General features: G+C 47.8%; 1 protein-coding gene across 1 annotated transcript in view; it reads right to left on the reverse strand.

Moving 5' to 3' along the window:
• phldb2b (pleckstrin homology-like domain, family B, member 2b) overlaps positions 1-25,000 on the reverse strand; it is a 57,770-nt gene that overhangs the window by 8,947 nt on the left and 23,823 nt on the right. Inside the window, 13 exon segments of the mRNA XM_042067377.1 lie at positions 1,467-1,603; positions 1,605-1,660; positions 4,376-4,475; positions 6,626-6,766; positions 7,182-7,539; positions 9,504-9,739; positions 10,397-10,531; positions 12,523-12,612; positions 13,285-13,395; positions 16,665-16,820; positions 19,109-19,237; positions 21,032-21,169; positions 23,224-23,367. Coding sequence (XP_041923311.1) covers positions 1,467-1,603; positions 1,605-1,660; positions 4,376-4,475; positions 6,626-6,766; positions 7,182-7,539; positions 9,504-9,739; positions 10,397-10,531; positions 12,523-12,612; positions 13,285-13,395; positions 16,665-16,820; positions 19,109-19,237; positions 21,032-21,169; positions 23,224-23,367 — 1,931 coding nt within the window.

Genomic DNA, 25,000 nt, shown 5'->3' on the forward strand with positions numbered 1-25,000 from the left:
CCTTAATTTCCATGAGCCCTGTCCACCTAGCGTGCCATGCCCTCTTCTTGTTCCCTCCTCACTGGGCACGACTCCATCCCTCTCTTCCTCTCTCTAACCCTGCAGACATCTCTCCATCTCTCTCTCCCTCTCCCTCTCCCTCTCCCTCTCTCTCTCTCTCTCTCTCTCCCTCTCTCTCTCTCTCTCTCCCTCTCTCTCTCCCTCTCTCTCTCCCTCTCTCCCTCTCTCTCTCCCTCTCTCTCTCCCTCTCTCTCTCCCCTCTCCCTCTCCCTCTCCCTCTCTCTCTCCCTCTCTCTCTCTCTCTCTCTCTCTCATCCTCCTCTCTACTCCTCAGAGGTCAGCTGCTCTCGCTGTGTCCAGGCACAGGTCCGGCTTACCAGTGGATCTGTGGAAGGGAGGTCATCTCCACTTGGAACATCTCTCCGCGCCAGACCGACAGACAGACTGCAACGGCTGCAGCAAGAACTAGAACTAGCCCCTCTCTTGTGCAGCGCACTCACACAGACACAAAGATGCATGCACTGTGTGCGCGCACACACACACACGCGCACACACACACACGCACGCGCACACACACGCACGCGATGCTCATGCTCTGGGGCTGATTACATTCAAAAATGCGAGGGAAAAGAGAGGGTCTGGTTCTGCATCCTCCAACTGCTCCAGCCTGTAACCTGAGCCCCTCCACTCACCACTCCCAGGGGCAAGAACACATTTACCCCCCCCCCCCCCCCCCTCCACCCCCTCCAATACAGCCCCCTCCTCAGCCCAGACCCCCCCCCCCCCACACACACACACACACACACACTCAGACATCTGTCTGATCCCCACGTGGTCCTCAGTAGCATCCAGCAGATATTTTTACATAAATCTTACACACCGCTCACATTACTGCAGACCACCACATCATGCAAAACACACCAGAGCAAGATAGTAGATATGAACACTCACACACACAAAACATAAACACACTGTAAAGCATGTTTATCTAGACCAGAAGATTTTCTATTTGTATGTCTCATCATTTTCCCCTAACCCACCCCATCTCATTTGCCCAGTTAATCTGTGAGGCCGCCATCCTTTTTACCCCCCCCCCCCCCCCCCCCCACCACACACACACACACACACACACACACCTCACTTTACTTGACCCATTTTTTGTTTTGTCCAAAGAAAAAAAAGGTAGAGCAGTGGCAAATCGACTTGTATGACTTCATTGGTTCAGTATGTGGGACTAAGACTGTGTGTGTGTGTGTGTGTGTGTGTGTGTGGTGGGGAGTGGAAGAAAGGCAACACTAAAGACAAAAGACTGAAATACAAAGACACAGGAAAGAAATAAGCACATGCATGTACACCAACTCACACGCATGCACACACACACCAAAAACACACACACACACACCAACACAAACACCAACCAAAAAAAACACACACACACACACAAATGGCGCCTCACCTGGACACGTTTGTCGGGGGAACAGGCGGAGATGCTGGTCTCCATGCTATCGGAACTGTCCACGCTCAGGGTGTCGTAGGCACGGCTACTGCCCTCGTGGTAGCTGAAGGAGTCCAGGTAGACGTTGGTCTGGGACGTGGAGCGCCCCCGACAGGTCAGTCAGCCTCTGACGCGGGTCCTCCCCGACCTGCTGCTGACTGTGACCTGAGAGAGAGAGGGAGAGAGAGAGAGAGAGAGAGATGAGAGAGATGAGAGAGAGGAGAGAGAGAGAGAGAGGAGAGAGACAGAAAGAAATGAATGAATAAGTAAAACAGACACAGATAGTTACCTCAGACTGTCCCAGCACACAAATCTAAACTCTGTGAGCGTTTTGAGCTCCCTGCTGGCCATCTCCATGCCATGCTAAGCCCAGTGCAGTGAGATCCACGTTTGAGCAAATAAAAGACCTTAACAGCCCAGTGCAGTGAGATCCACGTTTGAGCAAATAAAAGACCTTAACAGCCCAGTGCAGTGAGATCCACGTTTGAGCAAATAAAAGACCTTAACAGGCTGTGGAGAGCAGAGCAGACGCTGGCACCTGTGTGTGGAACTCCTTTGCCCAGCAGCGGTTCTCCATGACCACTCGCCCGGTCCAGGCCCACCCTCTGCCCGCTGCCTGGCCCTGTTAGTGGGCTCGCTCTGGGGTCGCAAAGCCCTGCCACTTTCGGCCACTCAGTACCCCCTGACCACCAACAGCCACCGACTTATCCAGCTAAATTCGCTCTTAACCGACGCCAGGTTTCCCCCCTCCCGACAGTTCGTCTTAATCCAACATTCAAATGGACCTTCAGGTATGAAGGGCAGACGGCCAGAGACCAAAGCAAACACCTCCGCAAAGAAAACGCATTAATGGACAGCTGGATTATCGTCTGGAATATCGTCTGGAATATCGCCTCAGAATCTCCGCAGTCCGTTTTTCTGAGGTAATCCCGTGTCCAGGTTGACGCGTCTCCGCGCTGATCTTCTGGACGAGGCTGAGGCTGGTAGCATAGAGAGATACACTACGTGTGACGTCGCTCACGAGTGCCATCTGATCCACGCCAGCGGATATGAGAGGGAGCAGAGGAACTGTGATAGCATCGCCCGAGAGGGATACACCCCACTGATGACCCGCCACTGGGGACCCCCCCACTAACAACACCCCCAGATACCATCACCTCAATCTCCACAGCACACACAACTAAACTAAGGTCAGCATGCCACATACAATCTGCTGTTCTGTTCACATCACACACTGCACAGATCCAATATGAGCAACACAGACACGAGGGCACTCTGGAGTCCTCGTATGCACCATAGAGGAGGAGAACAGTGACCCAGGAACAGGATGCACACTTGCTCCACTTTTGTAGAGGGGAAAACTATATTTCCTCTCTCATCTCTGCATTCTTGCATTATCTCCACCAGGAAATCAACAGACCCAAAGTGGCTCTATCAGACCCCAAACACTCTGTCCTATTGGACAATAGGTTGCCCTTATAAGGCAAGCTAAGTTTGTCCGTTTTCTTTTGATCTGGTAAGATTGGCAAATCAGCATTAAAAGCCCCACTGCGGAGTCCTCACAAACTAAAAATATCCAGTAACTTTCAGCTCAAATAAGTAACAATAAGTCACATTAAATTCATCTAATCATATAATACTAGAGCAACAGCTGAAATGCCAGCTGCTTTTAGTTTGTCCAAAATGTCTCTGGACATCTATGTCCTGCTTCTCTCCTGAGGACAGGACAGTCCTGGACCCTGGGCAATACAAACAAAGAGAGTTGTCCACAAACGACCAGCCCCTACCTCTGACCACCTTGTTCATCCCAGCAAGCCACTCAAGCACTACGTAATATTGGGAATAAATAAAACTCATTGTTATTGTGTGTGTGTGTGTACAGTATGTGTGTATGTTGGTGTATATTGTAACAGTAATATTGGGATTTAAAAAAAAACAGCTAAAAAGACTTTGGGAGTTCAACCTGACATACAATACAGATGTTTATTTTCAGACGGGGAGGAAGTCCAGCATTACCACTATAAACACACACGGCTAGACTTGGCACTGGCTTTGAAAACCACTGCCGTACTGGACATGAAAGGCAATGAAGCCCTCATCACTGCAGTACTGGACATTAAGGGCAATGAAGCCCTCAGCTGAAGCTGCTCTTAGGAAGATGTGAGAAGACAGGCGTCAGGGAGAGAGACACTGTTGAACTGTGGACGCTCAGGGGGGGGGGGGGGGGGGGGGGGAGAGAGAGAGAGAGAGAGAGAGAGAGGAGGAGAGAGAGAGAGAGAGAGAGCACAGGAGCACATACAGTGCAGATAGGCACTGAAATCTCAGTTCCCAAACCAGCCAATGCAGAATTCACAGGAGGTCTACCGCCAGGGGCCCTCCACACACACTCTACCGCTAGGGGCCCTCCACACACACACACGTTACACACTCTACTGCCAGGGGCCCTACACACACACACACACACACACCACACACACACACACACACCACACACACACGCGCGGCGCTACACACTCTACCGCCAGGGGCCCTCCACACATACACCACACACACAGGGGGCCCTACATTGCCTCCCTACATTCCCAACTGCAGACATGCATGGCACTGAAACACCTCTACTGATTCCAACTGACTTTCAGGAGGCTTGATAACAGCGACGATGGGATTTTTTAATGAGCTTGAATACTTTGCTTAAATATAGATTTATTACTCAAGTATACTGCAAACACAATGGAATTTTGATGTGTGCCCCGACTTGTCTTGAGTCTTTCCAGCATTTCAGTTACCAAAAAGTCAGTTTCTATCTCTCTGTGTGCGTGCGTGTGTGAGTCTGTGTGTGTGCGTGCGTGCGTCTGTGTGTGTGTGCGCGTGATCTCTCACCCTTGTGGAGACGGCGTGGCTGCAGGTCCTTGGACGAGACGGTGAGCCCGCGGGGCAACATGCTGCCACAGCTTGAGCTCTGTACCAGGGGCATGTGAGACTACGGAGAGAGAGAGAGAGAGAGAGAGAGAGAGAGAGAGAGAGAGAGAGAGAGAGAGAGACGAGAGAGAGAGAGAGAGAGAGAGATGAGAGAGAGGAGAGAGAGAGAGAGAGAGGGAGGGAAAGAGGAGAGAGAGAGAGAGAGGGACGGAGAGAGAGAGGGACCGGAGAGAGAGAGAGAGAGAGAGAGAGAGAGAGAGAGAGGCGGGGGGGGGGGGGGGGGGGTGGAGGGATGGAAAAAGCAAAGAAACAGAAAAATAGAAGAGAGAAAGACAGAGGGTGTGAGTCACTGAAAGGACAACAGAATAGACAGATGCGTTGTTTTTAGGGCTGTCAAAATAACTGATTAACTTTGATTAATTCATTTGAGAAAAAATAACTAATTAAAAATTAGTGCAGATTAATCGATTCCGTATGACCTTTGACCCCGAGCCATTCTAGTCAGTAAAAATTAGACTGTAAAATGAACGGAGAGAGAAGAAAACATGCTGCCTGGATCATTGATTGGAACATTTACTTTTAAAAAATGGCCTGATGGTGTTAAAAAAATAAAGTGTTGAAAATAAAGTCCTATGCAATGTCTGCAGCAAGGAATTTGCATATCACCGGAGTTCATCAACTCTATAGTCGCACATCAATGCAAAGAAATAAGTGTTGACATTGAGGGGAGTGTTAATTAATTTTCATTGTGTCCCCTAGGTTATATCTGTGGCCTGAAATGCCTTGTACGTGAAAAAAAAAAAAAAAACTTCTTCCCGAAGCACTTTTGAATGTATTTCCTCAGCATATTAGGTCATATCATAGATTATTATGACAATTATTTGAACTGTGAAAATAATAATAAAAGAGTTTTTGAACTTTAAATGTCACTAATGCTGATTATTCAATGATTCATTTGTATTTCAATATTTAAAATACTTAAACAGCAAAAATAATATTATATAATTATATTCATTTTTTTAATCCATTGACAGCCCTAGTTGTTTTATTCAACGGTTAGGTCCGGTGGAACTACCTACTCATTTCTGATTGGACGAGAGGCATTCCATAAGTGGTGATCTCTCAGGACACCCCCCACCCTTTTCACTGCTAGTAATCACTCTTACAAATTAAATTTTACACTAAATTGTCCGACGTCAACATTCCAGTCGTTCATAGTGAGAGAATAGCGATTTCATAACGTCACATTTTCTGAGTGAGATAATGGAGCCTGAACTAGAGTGCATGTAGCATGTAGCATGTAGCATGTAGCATGTAGCATGTAGCATGTAGCATGTAGCATGCGAGGCAAAGACAAGCAAGTGGGCCATCCACATAACTGTGTGCCCAAGCAAGTGGGCCATCCACATTACTGTGTGCCCAAGCAAGTGGGCCATCCACATAACTGTGTGCCCAAGCAAGTGGGCCATACACATAACTAACTGTGTGCCCAAGCAAGTGGGGCCATACACATAACTGTGTGCCCAAGCAAGTGGGCCATACACATAACTGTGTGCCCAAGCAAGTGGGCCATACACATAACTGTGTGCCCAAGCAAGTGGGCCATCCACATAACTAACTGTGTGCCCAAGCACATACAGCCCCTCTCGTTGGACCTGGCTCTTGAGTTATATGTTGCTTTGCAACAGGAACTACTTTTTGGGGGAGAGGATGAACAGAACGTTAGATAGGTTTCCATGACAACCCGCATCCCCTACTGCTTGTTTAAAAGGCTGCCTGATGTGTGATCCGACTCTTCTCAGTAAACAAAAGAGAGAATGTCTCCATGCCAGAGTAGCTCCCAAACGTTTCAACCCGACAGGGTCTTCTTCTGGCAAAAGCAACATTTCAGCAAAATGTCTCTTTTGTTTTGCCCTTGTACACTTGTCCTGCACTGGCCTAAAGTCAGGTTGGATGTGCACGCAACCACTGCACCAAATCTCCCATCCTCACCGGCCCAACAACCACTGCACCAAATCTCCCCTCACCTTGGAGGCGTTGTGGCCCAACAACCACTGCAACCAAATCTCCTCCTCCTCACCAAATCTCACCAAATCTCCCTCTGCTGACCAAATCTCCCTCTGCTGACCAAATCTCCCCTCCTGACCAAATCTCCCCCTCCTCACCAAATCTCACCAAATCTCCCCTCCCCACCAAATCTCCCCTCCTCACCTTGGAGACGTTGCGGCCCAGTGTGGAGCAGCTGAACGGAGGGCTCATGCTGGACTGGCTCTTCTTGCGGGGCAGTGTGTCGCTCAGGTGGGAGCCACCGTCTTTACCGTTCCTCTTCCTCTCCTCTAGGGTGCGGAAGTGCTGAGGGACACACACACACACACACACACACACACACACACACACACACACACACACACACACAAAACTTACAAAACTACACGTGCACATGAACTATGCTCAGCAGTATCTTACAGTGCCAAAACACCCTGTCCTTGCATTACACAGACACACACATGATCTTTGAAGAGAGGCATGTTGCAATGCAGAGAAAAACACAGTCATCATCATCACTCTCAACACACACGTGCGCGCACACACACACACACACACACACACACACACATGTGCACACACACACACACACACACACACACACACACACACGTGCACACACACATGTGCACACACACACACACATGTGCGCACACACACATGTGCACACACACACACACATGTGCACACACACACACACACACACACACACACTCATTACCTGCCTGTGGCGACTGCTGCGTTTTTTGGCAGGTAGCGGAGGAGGGGAGTCGGGAGGAGGAGAGGGGCTGACGTAGGTCACCATGTCCTCGGGCCAGTGCACCGAGGCCGGTTTGGGGACAGGCATGGGGACAGGGCGCGAGGAAGAGGAAGAGGAGGAGGATGAGGAGGAAGGGCAGGCCAGAGGTAAAGGACAGGGAGACATGTAGAGCTTCAGGAGGGAAGCAGAGGAAGAGAGGACGTGAGATGGGAAAATGAAGAACACAAATCCTCCTGGAGATTTCCCATTGGAACCAACACACAGCCATAACATAGCGGCCATCTTTATAACCAACACACAGCCATAACATAGCGGCCATCTTTATAACCAACACACAGCCATAACATAGCGGCCATCTTTATAACCAACACACAGCCATAACATAGCGGCCATCTTTATAACCAACACACAGCCATAACATAACATAGCGGCCATCTTTATAACCAACACACAGCCATAACATAGCGGCCATCTTTATAACCAACACACAGCCATAACATAGCGGCCATCTTTATAACCAACACACAGCCATAACATAACATAGCGGCCATCTTTATAACCAACACACAGCCATAACATAGCGGCCATCTTTGTAACCAACACACAGCCATAACATAACATAGCGGCCATCTTTATAACCAACACACAGCCATAACATAGCGGCCATCTATATAACCAACACACAGCCATAACATACTGTAGAGGTCATCTTTATAACCAACACACAGCCATAACATAGCGGCCATCTTTATAACCAACACACAGCCATAACATAGCGGCCATCTATATAACCAACACACAGCCATAACATACTGTAGAGGTCATCTTTATAACCAACACACAGCCATAACATATCGGCCATCTTTATAACCAATACACAGCCATAACATAGCAGCCATCTTTATAACCAATACACAGCCATAACATATCGGCCATCTTTATAACCAATACACAGCCATAACATATCGGCCATCTTTATAACCAATACACAGCCATAACATATCGGCCATTGGAACCAATACACAGCCATAACATACTGTAGAGGCCATCTTTATAACCAACACACAGCCATAACATAGCGGCTATTGGAACCAATACACAGCCATAACATATCGGCCATCTTTATAACCAATACACAGCCATAACATATCGGCCATTGGAACCAATACACAGCCATAACATACAGTAGCGGCCATCTTTATAACCAACACACAGCCATAACATATCGGCCATCTTTATAACCAATACACAGCCATAACATATCGGCCATCTTTATGACCAATACACAGCCATAACATACAGTAGCGGCCATCTTTATAACCAATACACAGCCATAACATAGCGGCCATTTTTATGTAAATACCTACAAAACTGAGGCAAATGAATCAGATAGTAAATGTACAACTCGTCACCTCATCCTCATACCAGAAAAAGGTTTCTATCCAATGTCCTCAACGGGGGAAGTCCAAGGCCAAGGCAGCCTGGGCAGAGCAGCAAAGGCCGTTTCTCAATGAACACTGCCACTTTGTTGGAATAACTCATTTTGTGCTCCAGCGAACATTTTTATGGTTTACTTCTGGCATGAGAACGAGTTGATAATGGCAGAATCCCATTTCTGAGGAGACTCTCCCTTTAATTAGCTGAGCTTTGTTCCATCCGCCTGACTGTGGGAACATCCTCGGGAGGACTGTGTTTACTTGTGCAGAGCACACAGAGGAAGGAGACTCAGAGTGACCAGAGGAAGGACACTCAGAGCACACAGAGGAAGGACACTCAGAGCACACAGAGGAAGGACACTCAGAGTGACCAGAAGAAGGACACTCAGAGCACACAGAGGAAGGACACTCAGAGCACACAGAGGAAGGAGACTCAGAGCACACAGAGGAAGGAGACTCAGAGCACACAGAGGAAGGAGACTCGGAGCACACAGAGGAAGGACACTCAGAGTGACCAGAGGAAGGACACTCAGAGTGACCAGAGGAAGGAGACTCAGAGCACACAGAGGAAGGAGACTCAGAGCACACAGAGGAAGGACACTCAGAGTGACCAGAGGAAGAGACAGAAAGACAAAATAATGAGGTGCTACTGAATGTTTAATCTGCACCATAGCTAGTCAACTGTCTCCTTCATTCACACACACACACTCATGGCTACTCTTGCTTGACAGTCCAGTTCACAGCTACTGACCACCATATGCTATACCTGTTGCGACATCAGAACATCCCCTTCTCACACAAGATGGTACCTCCTGGTGCACACACACACACACACTCACTGACCCACTGTCCGTGGTCACACACCTCTTCCTCTCCGTTGCACGTTTGGTCGTCGGGACTCGGACCCAGGCCAGGGCTGAGCTCGGGGTCAGTCCCAGGGAAGGAGGGGGTCTCTGGGGGAGGCGAGGCACGGGCGGGGGCTATGGCCAGGGCAGGGGCAGGGACAGGGGGGTCGGAGGTCATGAGAGGGTTCTCCCCTAGCTGAGAGTACAGCTCATTGAGCTCAGTGACCGTGACATAGCCCTGTGGAAGAGAGGCATGATGGGAAAGAGAGAGGAGTGAGAGGGGGGGGGGGGGGTGAGAGGGGTTTGAAGGGGAAAATGGACAGAATACAAAAAGAAAGATAGATACACAAGACAGGCTGGTTAGGGGGTTAAAAGGCACACAAACGTCAGGCTGGTTAGAGGTTAAACGCACTCTGGTCTCGGCTCGGCCTCTGTCAGCACGCAGGATTATTATTATTATTATTATTATTATTATTATTATATGTTTATGTTTATTTAGTTGTTTTTGGTTATCAGGCAGGGACACAAAAAAACTCTTCTGCAGCCAGGGTTGCGTTCTTAGGGGGATTAAGTCAGCACATTGTAGATAAAACCATCGGCACAGTAGAAGAAATGTAAGTGTGTGTGTGCGTGCATACAAGGCATACAAAAATACAAGAGCAATCAAAAGTAGATGCATTAATGAAATATCTGAGTGTGTGTGTGTGTACACACACGTATGCTGTTATGTAACAAGTGCTGGGCATAACGCTCTTCGAGTGCAAAATACTGCATGTATCTGAGCGGTGCATCATGTCTAAGTGTGAAAAAGACACTCGTGCATATCCACACAGTTCAGGCCATGCAGCAGCAGTTGCGATAGCCGTAGCAGCGCCCCCGTGTGGGCTGGAGGTACCTCTGCACTCTTGGCGGCCAGAGAGGAAAGGAGAGAGGAGTTGACCAAGAGGTCGGCAGGGAGGGAGGGGAGGGCGTGGCCAGAGAGGGGGGGGTCACAGCTGGACCGACACACGTCAGCCAGCAAAGACGGGTCCTGGAACACGAGGAGAAGGTGCTCACACACACACACACACACACACACACACGTCAGCCAGCGAAGATGGGTCCTGGAACACGAGGAGAAGGTGCTCTCTCTCACACACACACACACACACGTCAGCCTGCAAAGATGGGTCCTGGAACACGGGACGCCAGATAGAGAGTGAGGGTGCTCACACACACACACACGCACGCACAGTCATATAGACGCACGCACACACACAAAATGATGTGGACGAACACACAGACACACTATCCACCCAAATAAATCACAGACAGACAGACAAACACATACATAGACAGACACACACACACACGCATGCACACACACACACAGCCAAACACACACCACTCATTATATGTCAAGTTCTCATGTCCACTCAGACAGTAAAGCAACAGCCAGATACTCTAGGTCTGAGATCACACACTACACAGAGAGAACACACACTACACAGAGAACACACACTACACAGAGAACACACACTACACAGAGAACACACACTACACAGAGAACACATACTACACTGAGAACACACTACACTGAGAACACACACTACACTGAGAGAAGACAGGTGTGGTGGAGGCCACAGAGAACACCATTACAGATTAGCGTAGAGTGCATCACCAAAGCAATAAGCGTTTGGGAATCAGACTGCCGACTGCTTCATAAAGAGCTGGTGCGATGGCATCAATCTGATTTAGGGATCAACCGATATGGTTTTTTCAGGGCCGATACCGATATCAATTATTACCAAAACAGGAGGCCGATAACCGATATGTAAAACCGATATGTCCGTTGTCAAAAAGGGGGGTAGATAGTAAAGGCTATATGCTGCAAAAATGTAATTAAAAATCATTTAATTATGCAAACTTTTGATACACAATTGTCTATCAACTTGCATCACCTTGCAAGTGTAAATCCTGTGTATCATGTTAATCCAAGAGCTGAGTGATAGCAATTATTTTCATAGAGTCGGCCTGCACAATGGGCTATGTGCTTGTTAAGGGACCTGTCACAAAGAGGATGCTTTGCCATCGTGTGTGTGAGTGCACGAGAGAGGGAGAGGAAGAGGTGCATGCGTGATGGCAAGTGTTACGGTTGAATAGTTTAACAAAACAGTTTTAAAATAGTTTTAAGCTATTTAAGCATGCAATTTGTATCCATGTGTAGGCTATAAGCTACACTTTTGAGAGCCTAAAAGGCACGTTAATAGCCAGCTCATGACGCGATTTTGTTCAGGTTGGATTAAATTACGGTTGGCTCTGGGTGCATGTTGTCTTTTCTGACAGTCCGTTTCAAAAAGGAGCAATTAGACTTTTTGACGTTCGCTATCGCATAATTTAGGACTTGTCTGTACTATGTCCGCCGAGGTGTCGCGTTATTCACAATTAACGAACGAGGCGGAGGCAGAGAACTCCCGACGCGCAGCACCCGAGTTTGTGGGATAACTAGTAAACAGCATCAGTAACGTGCATCAATCGGGAATTCGCTAAATGAAGGAAGTGGGTGCTTTACTTATTGATCCGGATCAAAGAGACAACAGCTTACAAAGTGGTGTTTTTGTAACTTCAGTGTAGATGATTGTGATTCACTGCAACTTCAGCAATGTAGGCTACCTTCCTTACCTTCGAAAAAAAGCTCCGTACAGCTGAAGCCCAGTCTACAGTCTGCCTCAGTGAGAATCCTAAACTTTGTCTGTGTTCAGTCTTCGATCCTGATTGGCTGCATTCGTGCTAACTAACAAATCAGACGGTGTAGTGGGCGGGACAATGCTCTTGACCACAGAGTAACAAATGCAGGGAGTGAGAGACGCTTTACAGACAAAATAGCGCGTTTAATTTTTTATCCATTTCAATATCGTGTTATCGGTGGAAAAAATGACAGATACCGATTATTATAAAATGCTAAATATCGGCCCTAATAATCGGCCAGGCCGATAATTGGTCGACCCCTAATCTGATTGGCTGCTGGCAGCAGTCACTCACCTCCTTCATGCTGTTGGGATTGACTGGAAAGCTGCGCCCACCCGTGAGGTCAGCATACTTCCTCTCCAGGCTGGCAAAGTTCTCTTTCTCCTGAGAGGGTACGACAAGGACTTTAGTGACCCCCTCTCTCACTCACACACACACACACACTTTAAACCAAGCCATGGGTCATTAAAACTGGCATGTAACAAAGGTAAGAATGTGTGAAAGCAGAATTGTGTCAGAAGTTAATCAAAGCAAAATGGCAGTTTGAATGGCATGGTGCTCATTATAATAACATCACCTGAATGGCATGGCTTGAATAAAGACTCGTTGCTCATTGTCATAACATCACCTGAATGGCAAACATCAAGGTAGGAATGCTGGTGTGAAGTATGTGACCAGTAGGAGCTTTGAGCGTGAGCGTGACTCAGGGCTCTGTGTGTAAGCGTGACTCGGGGCTCTGTGTGTGTGTGTGTGTGAGCATGACTCAGGGCTCTGTGTGTGTGTGTGAGCGTGACTCAGGGCTCTGTGTGTGTGTGTGTGTGTGTGTGTGTGAGAGCATAGACTCTGACCCTCCTTATGGGCCATTCTGAGCTTCAGGACATTTGCACTGATAAGACCTCAAGCTGATGCGGACACCCACATGTAGTGGAGTTAAACAAGAGGGAAGATCTCAGCTGGACTGTGAAGGGGATACCACAACAGCTCCAGACTGTGTGAATGCTGACTTTTAGATCCACAAATACACACGCACACACACACACACACACACACACACACCCTCTGAAGCATGAGCTGCAGGTTGCTCTTCTCGTTGAGGAAGCTCTCCTTCTCCTTCTGGGCCTGTTGGGAGATCTGGGAGGTCTGTTTCTTTAGGGTCAGCAGTCTCTCCTGCAGAACACACACACACATCTGGACATTAGGGTCAGCAGTCTCTCCTGCAGGACCACACACACATCTGGACATTAGAGTCAGCAGTCTATCACAGACTATCAGACAACACATACACTCACACACACACACATCTGGACATTAGGGTCAGCAGTCTCTCCTGCAGGACAACACACACACACACACACACACACATCTGGACATTAGGGTCAGCAGTCTATCATGCAGGACAACACACACAGAGAGGAGGAGTCAAACGACAGATCTGGACAAAGGCAAGGTCTTCAGCATAGACCTTCCTAATTATGTACGGTAACTTATGTATTTTTATTTCTTTTATGTTTTTTATATTTCTCACATTTCTATATTCCCTGTTATTCCCTTGCCCATGTATTCATTTCATATGCTGTTCTCTGTTCTTGGATGATGTAAAGCACATCGAGTTGCCTTGGGTCTGAAATGCACTACACCAATAAAGCTGCCTTGAGTCTGAAATAATGCACTACACCAATAAAGCTGCCTTGGGTCTGAAATAATGCACTACACCAATAAAGCTGCCTTGAGTCTGAAATAATGCACTACACCAATAAAGCTGCCTTGGGTCTGAAATGCACTACACCAATAAAGCTGCCTTGAGTCTGAAATAATGCACTACACCAATAAAGCTGCCTTGGGTCTGAAATGCACTACACCAATAAAGCTGCCTTGAGTCTGAAATAATGCACTACACCAATAAAGCTGCCTTGGGTCTGAAATGCACTACACCAATAAAGCTGCCTTGAGTCTGAAATAATGCACTACACCAATAAAGCTGCCTTGAGTCTGAAATAATGCACTACACCAATAAAGCTGCCTTGGGTCTGAAATGCACTACACCAATAAAGCTGCCTTGAGTCTGAAATAATGCACTACACCAATAAAGCTGCCTTGAGTCTGAAATAATGCACTACACCAATAAAGCTGCCTTGGGTCTGAAATAATGCACTACACCAATAAAGCTGCCTTGAGTCTGAAATAATGCACTACACCAATAAAGCTGCCTTGGGTCTGAGTCTGTACAGAGCCGATCAACAACAGGGCCCAAGCCAAGTCCAGAACGTTTAAGATCCAAAATGTAAAGCTCACAGAATGTAAGAGTCAGTCAGACAGACAGACAGACAGACAGACAGACAGACAGACAGACAGACAGACAGATAGACAGATAGATAGATAGATAGATAGACAGTGTTGGGGAGTAACGGAATACATGTACCGGCGTTACGTATTCAGAATACAAATTATGAGTAACTGTATTCCGATACAGTTACAAGTTAAATAGTTGGTATTTAGAATACAGTTACATTGTTGAAATCAATGGATTACATGACGATACTTCTTTGTTTCATAAGTTTATTCACTCTCTAAATAAATGAAGGCAACTCCATTTCCCAGAAGCTCCTTAAAGCAATCTATGATGAAATTGTTTCCATGTTTAAATCCAGTCTTGCACTAGCCTCAAAACGCAGCCTGCGCGCATTATGGACGCGTCATCGGAGACCCTGAAATGACTGTTTGCACAGCAAATCAGGAGTAAAGTAAGTGGAGTTAACTCCTCACTGATCGTGGTTCCTGATGTCTGTTCAAAGGATATTTTCCCAAGTATTAATAGCTCAGGCTACTTCGGCCAATCGGTTACACAGTTTGCTAATCAATAGACCTCTGAAGTTTGCCTACAAAAAAGCTGCCATCTTTGACATCCGGTATCTGGCAATTTTTCCTATGGGAAAATAACATGGGGATTTTGAATTATCGCACCTGTTAAACTCTCGCGGGGATGAAAAGTTCTGAAATGCAGACGTTTTCCTGAACACACTTTTGTCCTCTGCCTTCGAGTGGATACTGTGATCTCCGGTACGTGAAGGCGGCACACTTATATTTTTGCTACCCCAGAGCTAACTTGCAATGCAACTTGCCATAGGTAGTTAGCTACAATTAACAACCGGAACTCCTTATATGGGCAAAGATGGCCGTATTGGTTCTTTTTTGTAGGCGAACTTCAGACGTCTATAAACAAAGCCTAATTCACGTGTTGATTTAGACCTACAATAAAACCAATCTCTAAAATAGGCACTGCATTCTAAGTTTTTTATTCTAACTTAAAATAGCTTTATGGATTATTCTTTTTTTTCCATTAGATCTACATTTACGTTTTAAAATGAATTATATGGTGCAGCCTCCGAAGAAATATTCTTGGGAGTAGCATATTTTAACGTGCGGTTTTTGATTGTCATTACGGGATCACGTTCATTTTGAGAGCACTGATATACAGTAGCCTATAGTGTTTACATTTACAGGTCATTTGCGTTCCACCTGTCATATGCGCCCCTCTTGTAGTGGTCACCTTGCTATTTTAAAGTTGTATCAGGTAGCTTAATTGACTTTACATTCTCCTATGTGGGCCTAACACTTCAGCCATTTGGAACAGAAGAACACACCAGAAAAGGCCTGTTTAGTAGGCCTAAGCATTCTGTAACGGAATACGTTTTGAAAGTAACTCTCCCAACACTGTAGATAGATAGATGGATAGATAGATAGATAGATAGATAGATAGATAGATAGATAGATACTTTATTGATCCCCAAGGAAATTCAAGATAATACCACTGTGTTTGTCAAGATGGGAATTAATAACAATGAGCACACTGAGCAATGGCATGGTTTGAAGGATGGCATGGTTTCAATAAAAACACATTGTAATAGCAAAGGCACTAGCATTGTATTGGGACACTAGACAGATGTTAAATTTAGAGGATAAAAAAGTTTTTTTCCAAAAACAGTCTTTATTTGTACAGGCCTAGTTTATTACGGGGGAGTTGAGAGGCCGTGCGTCTGTGTGAGCTCATCGGCTCTTTGATGGTGAAAACAGCAGCTTCCAGGAAACCGTACGGCTCTCAGAAGGGCTACAGCTCGGGTATCACGCAAGTATTTCCTCTGCGTACTGACCAGTGCTGCGTTATTCGTTACAGTACAGTGTCCACGCACGCACGCACACGCACGCGCACGCACACGCACGCGCACACACACGCACACACACGCACACACACCAGGTTCTTTGTGCAGTGCTGCTTGATCCATTAAGAGGTGTTGTTCTTGCACATACGTTGTTGGTATCTTGCAGGTGACAGTGCTGCTTTGCTCATTAAAGTCCTATTGGTCTATGTTAGAAATGTCTTCCTACAGTCCTCTCTCTCTCACACACACACACACACACACACACACACACACACACACCTTGCGTGTGACGGTGCTGCGCTGGTAGTCGCTGATGTCTCGTAGGATTTGTTGGATCTGCGTCTCCTTCTCCTCATCCTGGCGACTCTCCCTCTCCAGCTGCTGAAACTCCAGGTCCTCGAAACGCTTGGTCTCCACCTCCAGCACCTCAGAGTCCTGCACACACATACACACACACACACACACACACACACACACACACACACACACACACACACACACACACACACACACACACACACACACACACACAAACTTGTATTTCATTTTGGAAATGCTTTTATATTATATTTACATTTATTCATGTCGAATTCAATGAGTTTTTTCCAAATGATATTAACAAGTATGATGCTAAAACTTATTGTGGCCAAGAAGTATTTCTTTGGAATATTTTTGGGGAAAACAACAGAACAAGACCACACAGATGTTCTTCTCATCTGTTGCCTTTGCTTGTATTGTGGTTGTGGCACGTAAACACCGATGCAAACACCTCCCGAACCTCTGCCAGTGTAACCAAAGCTTCACACGTTCTCTCCCCTGAAACAGACGCACTGTTTGGTGCAGCCCTCCTGAGCCGTTAATCACAGCCAGCTCTAATCTCACACACACACACACACACACAGCTGCACATGCTGAAGAGGAATTTCTCCCTGTAAATTGTGCCAAACAGCCCATCTGACATTGATTCATCTGATCCTGTTGTTGTGCTGTAGACAACAGCTCACAACCCAGCAGACAGCCCTCCATGTTCAAAACACACACACATGCACGCACGCACAACCCAGCCCTCCATGTTCAAAACACACACACACACCAGACAACCCTCCATGTTCAACGCACGCACGCACGCACAACTCAGCCCTCCATGTTCAAAATGCAGACACACACACACACACATACCAGACAACCCTCCATGTTCAACGCATGCACGCACGCACAACTCAGCCCTCCATGTTCAAAATGCAGACACACACACACACTCACAGACACACACACACTCACAGACACACAGCAGAATGAAACAAAAATGGGAATGTGAAAAACACATCTGCAGACAGACGATGACAAAAACATGAAAGAGAGACACCCAAACCAGACACAGACGAGCATTAGTGCACACACAGCTCAATCTAGAAGCATTAGTGCACACACAGCTCAGTCTAGAAGCATTAGTGCACACACAGCTCAGTCTAGAAGCATTAGCGCACACCACACACAGCTCAGTCTAGAAGCATTAGCGCACAAACAGCTCAGTCTAGAAGCTTTAGCTCACACACAGCTCAGTCTAGAAGCTTTAGCGCACACACAGCTCAGTCTAGAAGCTTTAGCGCACACAGCTCAGTCTAGAAGCTTTAGTGCACACACAGCTCAGTCTAGAAGCTTTAGCGCATAGCGCACACACAGCTCAGTCTAGAAGCTTTAGCGCACACACAGCTCAGTCTAGAAGCTTTAGCGCACATACTGACGCAGCATAGCATGCACGCGCAGAGAGCCAGTGAGACGGGACAGGAAGTGCTGAGAGCAGGGACAGAAAGTGCTGAGAGCAGGGACAGGAAGTACTGAGAGCAGGCCCATCTGAGGAGATGGACAACATGCCATGTAAATGCGCATGTGTTAGATGCTATTTATATATAATACTATAATAACATATAATACTAATGCTAATATATAATAAATCCATGTGTGTGCTGTAGGCAGCAGTCTCTAGCCTGCATGTGTAGATCTATCCAAATATATTTACATTTACCTTCATTTAGCAGACGCCTTTATTAAAGCCACTTACACACAGTATGTCACTTATACTGCAAGGGCCACTGGCCCCACAGCATCCCGCTGTTAAGTGCCTTGCTCAAGGGCACAACAGGCTACTGAACAGCTCCTTAACCTCAACCGCCCCATTTAAACAACATACTGCTTATTGATTTAATACATTTGTATAAATATAATACATTTTATATTTATGATATACTAATGCACGTCATGCAGGCAAACAGTCATGGCACTATGTCAGTAGTAAGTATAGTAAGTATATATACTCTTTTGATCCTGTGAGGGAAATTTGGTTTCTGCATTTATCCCAATCGGTGAATTAGTGAAACACACTCAGCACACAGTGAACACGCAGTGAGGTGAAGCACACACTAATCCCGGCGCAGTGAGCTGCCTGCAAAAACAGCGGCAGCTCGGGGAGCAGTGAGGGGTTCGGTGCCTTGCTCAAGGGCACTTCAGCCGTGCCTACTGGTCGGGGTTCGAACCGGCAACCCTCCGGTTACAAGTCCGAAGTGCTAACCAGTAGGCCACGGCTGCCCCAAAGTAATGTCAGTAATGTCATGTAATGTAATGTAACTTACTTTACACATCCGTGTGTGTGTGTGTGTGTGTGTGTGTGTGTGTGTGTGTGTGTGTGGACCGTTGTCTCTGGCCTGTGTGGTCTGTCTACTGACCCTGGAGAGCTGCTGCTGGAGCTGCTCCTTCATGGCCTCGGGACAGGTGTCCAGCTGGCTCCTCTGCTCGGACACTAGCTCGGCCAGCTTCTCGACCTTTGACCTCTCTTCAGAGAGCAGGGCCAGATCCTACGCAGGCGCAACACGGCGGCGAGGGTGGTGGTGGTGGAGGCGACGACGGTGGGGTGGGGTTGGGTGGAGCGACGCAGGTGGGATGGAGGGAGGGAGGGAGGGTGGGAGGGAGGGAGAGGGGGAGGAGAAAGCAGCGTTAGTGGAAGAGCAGGAATGAATGGATGAGTTGGGTGAACGGATGAATGCAATGGGGTTAGTCACTGCAACAGGGGTGCGGACCAAGGACACACACACACTAGCAGGAACATGGAGGAGTTCACTACATACACACACACACACACACACACACACACACACACTAGCAGGAACATGGAGGAGTTCACTACACACACACACACACTAGCAGGAACATGGAGTTCACTACACACACACACACCGACTAGCAGGAGCATGGAGGAGGCTGCTGGTTCACTGGTACACCAATGCGAGGTCAGGGAGAGACCCACTGGAAGAGCCTGGTTGGTCACGTCAGGCCACACTACTCTGTGGTCAATTCAGTGACCTGAGTGCTAAACATGAATTGAAATTCAAGAGAAACAGGTTGAAATGAAAGATCTTTTTTCAGAAATGTTTCGGTGACTAACGGACAGCTAAAATGTCCCGAACAAAAGTTCACCAATCACACTGGCCATCTCCCTACACTCAATCGTCAAAATCTTCACCCTGTCGACCCTGTGATGCACCTCACAGTTGGGAAAGCCATTTCTTCTGCTCCGTGGGAAACGAACTGAAACGATCCAAAAACAGCAAGGCCATGGGCAGCCCACACACTGCCCAGCTGACCTCTTCTCACATGTCCATCACCCCCCCCCTCACGCCCGCTGTTGCGCCAGGCAGAGGTGGCAAAGTGTTGCATCATGGGCACCAGACAGCTGCTTAGGTGGCTGAAGTGAAGTGGGCCGGAAGCTGGCATGAAGAACGCCGAGAGGGTGAGGGAAGAGTGTGTGTGTGTGTGTGTGTGTGCGTGAGTGTGCGAGTGTGCGAGTGTGTGTGTGTGTCCTCCAGGCCTGTAATGTACACCCTACTACGGGGCTCTGAGGGATCAGTGTGCCCTCAGTCCCATCCTGTCCCATCTCATCTATATATAGCCACGGGCAGGAGGGGCAGGAGGTGAGAGGAACGCCAGCAGGGATTGGCACCTTGGACCAGAGCTGCCATCCCCCCCACTGAGTGTGTTAAAGGGTGTGTGTGTGTGTGTGTGTGTGTGTGTGTGGGAGTGAGAAATAGGGAGAGAGTGAAAGAGAGAGGGAGAGTGTGTTGTGTGAGTGTGTGTGTCTGTGTGTGTGTGTGTGTCAGAGTGGTGTCAATGATGATCTTCTCTCTTAATCAAAGTTTAAATTCAGCTCACGTCATGTCACCAATGCTGAGCATCACTGTAGCCACAGGATCCACTGTGGAAGTTGGCAGCCAGCGCAACATCCTAGATCCTACTGCTTCTGACGCACGCGTCTCATTCCCACATTCCTAGAGTTCGGACCGTCCTTAAAGCCCAACACACACTGTGCCATTCCCACGAGATTTTAGGCCCGAATCAGTCGGATCTGACAAAAAATTGACTCTGTCCGAATTCCTGTCCGATTTGTCGTGTAGTTAGTGGACGTAACAAGGAACCCTCCAGCTCTGGATTTCTGTCCCATGTGACGTTTTTGTCGAGCGCCTTGTAGTGTGAGCAGTGGAACGCACAGCGTACAGAACACACACAGAAACGCCCAGTGTCCACCTGGCCTGAGACATCTGCACTGATGGCTCTGCGTGGGCTCTGCTGCTGTTGTTGGGTTGAGGCTGATTTACCTGAGACTTCTCCGTCTGGAGCTTCTTCTCCAGGTCGGCCATCTTGTAGTTGAGCTGCTCCAAGGCTTCTCTGTCCTGCTGCAGCTGGGACGCCTCCGACTCATGCTCCCCTTCCAGCAGAGCTCGCTCCACCTCCATCTGTGGGGCGCACACACACACAGACACACACGCACACACACAGACACACACACACAGACACGCACACAGACACGCACACGCACACACAGACACGCACACGCACACACACACAGACACACAAACACACGCACACGCACACACACACAGACACACACGCACACACAGACACGCACACGCACACACACACAGACACACAAACACACACACGCACACACACGCACAGGCAAATCAAGTCCAATAAAGATACATTCAATACTGAGATACGTTGTAAGAGGCTGTCACACGGTGCACTGAGAGGGTATGTATGGGTTTGAGGTGAACTGAGGGTATGTATGGGTTTGAGGTGAACTGAGGGTATGTATGGGTTTGAGGTGCACTGAGGGTATGTATGGGTTTGAGGTGCACTGAGAGGGTATGTATGGGTTTGAGGTGCACTGAGAGGGTATGTATGGGGTTTGAGGTGCACTGAGGGTATGTATGGGTTTGAGGTGCACTGAGAGGGTATGTATGGGTTTGAGGTGCACTGAGAGGGCATGTATGGGTTTGAGGTGCACTGAGAGGGTATGTATGGGTTTGAGGTGCACTGAGAGGGCATGTATGGGTTTGAGGTGCACTGAGAGGGTATGTATGGGTTTGAGGTGCACTGAGAGGGCATGTATGGGGTTTGAGGACAATATAATAGAGACATTTCACACTGTTTCTTTTGTCTGGTTTCATTTTCAGCAGCAGGGGCAAAGGAAACAGAGTGAGGACTGAAGAGCGACTATGGTGTGATGCGACACCTCACTCTCCACGTCCAGCAACGCATGCCAGCGTGGACCTGAAGGGGCCAGCAGCAACCGTAACGTAAGTGGACATTTGGAAGAGAAGAAAAACGGGAAAAGTACAAGGTCAAAAAAGCTAATTAAAGATGGCGCCGCAAAGCTACAGTGACGTCACGAGACACAAACGAATACTAGACAGACTCTTCTAATATTACCTCACATTCTTCATGTGAGCCAAACCTGGGGTGTGTTGTGTCGGGCACCGACCCAGTAACTACAAATGAGACCGTGTTTAAAATCATAACGTCCTTATCATTTCATAATGACCTTTGGCCCTTTCAAAATGGACTGCTGGCTCTTTGGTTGATGAGGCAATCTGAAGATCGATCCAAGAGCCCAAGTTACTTTATTTTCTCTAAATGGGCCCAGAGTCAGCTATTAGCTTTTACGACAATAAGAATAAGATAAGTGAAACTATGAATAAGACATCAGCAGCAAATTAGTCACCTATGAACCCACACACACACACACACACACACACACACACACACACACAGCCGGCGCGCCTCATAAACCTGCCAGCCTGAGAGCTGCCAAAGGGCCGTAATGACTTCCTAATAGACGTTAGCGGTTAACTGGGAGCGTGTAGTCGCAGGCTGGGCGGCTCCAGGCCGTCATTAAATCAGGTGTTGGAGAGGTAATCCACAGCGCTTAGCAGCGGGGCCCACACACACACACACACACACACACACACACACACAGAGCCTGCTTAGGATGCAGATCACAGGCAGACAGCACCGGCAGGGCTGCTGCTATTACAGCAGTAATTACCTGGACGTGCAGACACAGGGACGGAGAGAGAGAGAGGGAGAGAAGGGGAGAGAGAGAGAGAGAGAGAGAGAAAGGGAGGGAGGGAGGGATAGAGAGAGAGAGAGGGAGAGAGGGAGAGAGAGAAACTTTCACCAGACCATGTAAATAATTAGGATTTATATGTAAGGGATAATAGTGGTAGTTGGTGGAGAGAGAGAGCGAGAGAGAGAGAGAGAGAGAGAGAGAGAGAGAGAGAGAGAGAGAGAGAGAGAGAGAGAGAGAGAGAGAGAGAGAGAGAGAGAGAGAGAGAGAGAGAGAGAGAGAGACAAAGGGAGAGAGTAAGACAGACATAGAAAGAGAAAAACATGACCATAGAGCCTCTCAGCAAGTCTCAAATCACACCCCCCCCACACTTCCACAATCATCCACTTCCAACGGTCAGTAGCGCCCAAACCCACCCCCACCCCCCGTTGTACACACCTCTCTGACTGACTCCTCCATCTGGTTGTCCAGGTCTTTGATCTTCTGCTCCAGCTCCTCCATGTTGTTGAGCACCTGGATCCTCTCCTCCTCGATGCGAGTCATCTCCTGCTTCAGGTGCAGGTCCTCCACCAGCTCTGGAGCCTGCCGATCAACACCAACGCCATCAGAAGCCACCCTCACAGCAGCGAGACCAGAACGCTTTCTGGCTCCATCAACACCAACGCCATCAGAAGCCACCCTCACAGCAGCGAGACCAGAACGCTTTCTGGCTCCATCCAGCAGCTCAGTGGTTTGCGATCCTGACTGACTCATGCTGTGCTTCTACTTTGACAAGGTTTTTCTCTCCCACTAGGGAGAGTCGGAAGTCTAATCTCAAATGGATCACAGTCACTCCAACATGGAGCTCTAAGACTACAGGCTTGGTCACTAACTTACTGTATATGTTTTTGCCTTCCACAAGGAACCACAGCTGCCCTGCTCGTCCACTTAAACTCATTAAGGAGACGCCACTGATGACAAAGTGGCCATATGCATATGCTAGAGTGGACTGGTGGGGGTCCACCATGGAGGCCAAAGAGAGCGGGCAGCTGTCCAGCTCTTTTGAAGCTATCTGATCTAATAAACACCCGGCCGAGACGTCCTATATATCACACCAGGACCAGGGCAGGCCGAGCAGCCCACAGCTGCACTGATCCCTAGCTCCCACAAACCCCACTCCCACTGATCCCTACCTCCCACAAACACAGAACAGAACTACTACAGTTCCCAGAACAGAACTACCCTCAGAAACACAGAACAGAACTACTACGGTTCCCAGAACAGAACTACCTCCCACAAACACGGTTCCCAGAACAGAACAACTACAGTTCCCAGAACAGAACTACCCTCACAAACACGGTTCCCAGAACAGAACTACCTCCCACAAACACGGTTCCCAGAACAGAACAACTACGGTTCCCAGAACAGAACTACCCTCACAAACACAGTTCCCAGAACAGAACTACGCTCACAAACACGGTTCCCAGAACAGAACTACGCTCACAAAAGAATGTCGACGTGGCTTAAAACACTGGGTCCAGTACAGCTCGGACACCAACCAAGACCATCAGAGGTCTCCAAATGGATTGTTTACAAGGGAATATAGTGGCCACCTGTTGACCCAAGATGACCAATGTAAACAAATCTCTGAGTTTTGTCTTAGTCAGCAAAGCAGTGAAGTAAAGTGGTGATGCAGAGTGTCTGCGTGTGCATGTGTCAGTGTTTGTCTGTATATGTGTGTGTGTGTGAGAGTGTCTGTATGTGTGTGTGTGAGAGTGTCTGTATATGTGTGTGTGTGTGTGAGTGTGTCTGTATATGTGTGTGTGTGTGTGAGAGTGTCTGTATATGTGTGTGTGAGAGTGTCTGTATATGTGTGTGTGTGTGTGAGAGTGTCTGTATATGTGTGTGAGAGTGTCTGTATATGTGTGTGTGTGTGCGAGAGTGTCTGTATATGTGTGAGTGAGTGAGTGAGTGAGTGAGTGAGGAAGACAGTGCAAGTTATTTGGCTTCCTCTGTATTTACAGATAAAAAAAATATTCATAATCCCCTCCTTGTGCACTTCATGAAGAAACATCTTGTCTCTCTCTTACACACACACAGTTCATGACCTCGTTGTCTGGATATTTGTCCTGGTCATAATTTTGAGGCAGGTCTTGACTGCTCGCCATACTCTCCTCCCTGGCTGCACTCTAATGAGGTTCACAGACTTCACACAGGCCACCCCTTACATTCCTCA

Source organism: Alosa sapidissima, chromosome 17 (genome assembly GCF_018492685.1).
Source record: "Alosa sapidissima isolate fAloSap1 chromosome 17, fAloSap1.pri, whole genome shotgun sequence".
Lineage (NCBI taxonomy): Eukaryota > Metazoa > Chordata > Actinopteri > Clupeiformes > Clupeidae > Alosa > Alosa sapidissima.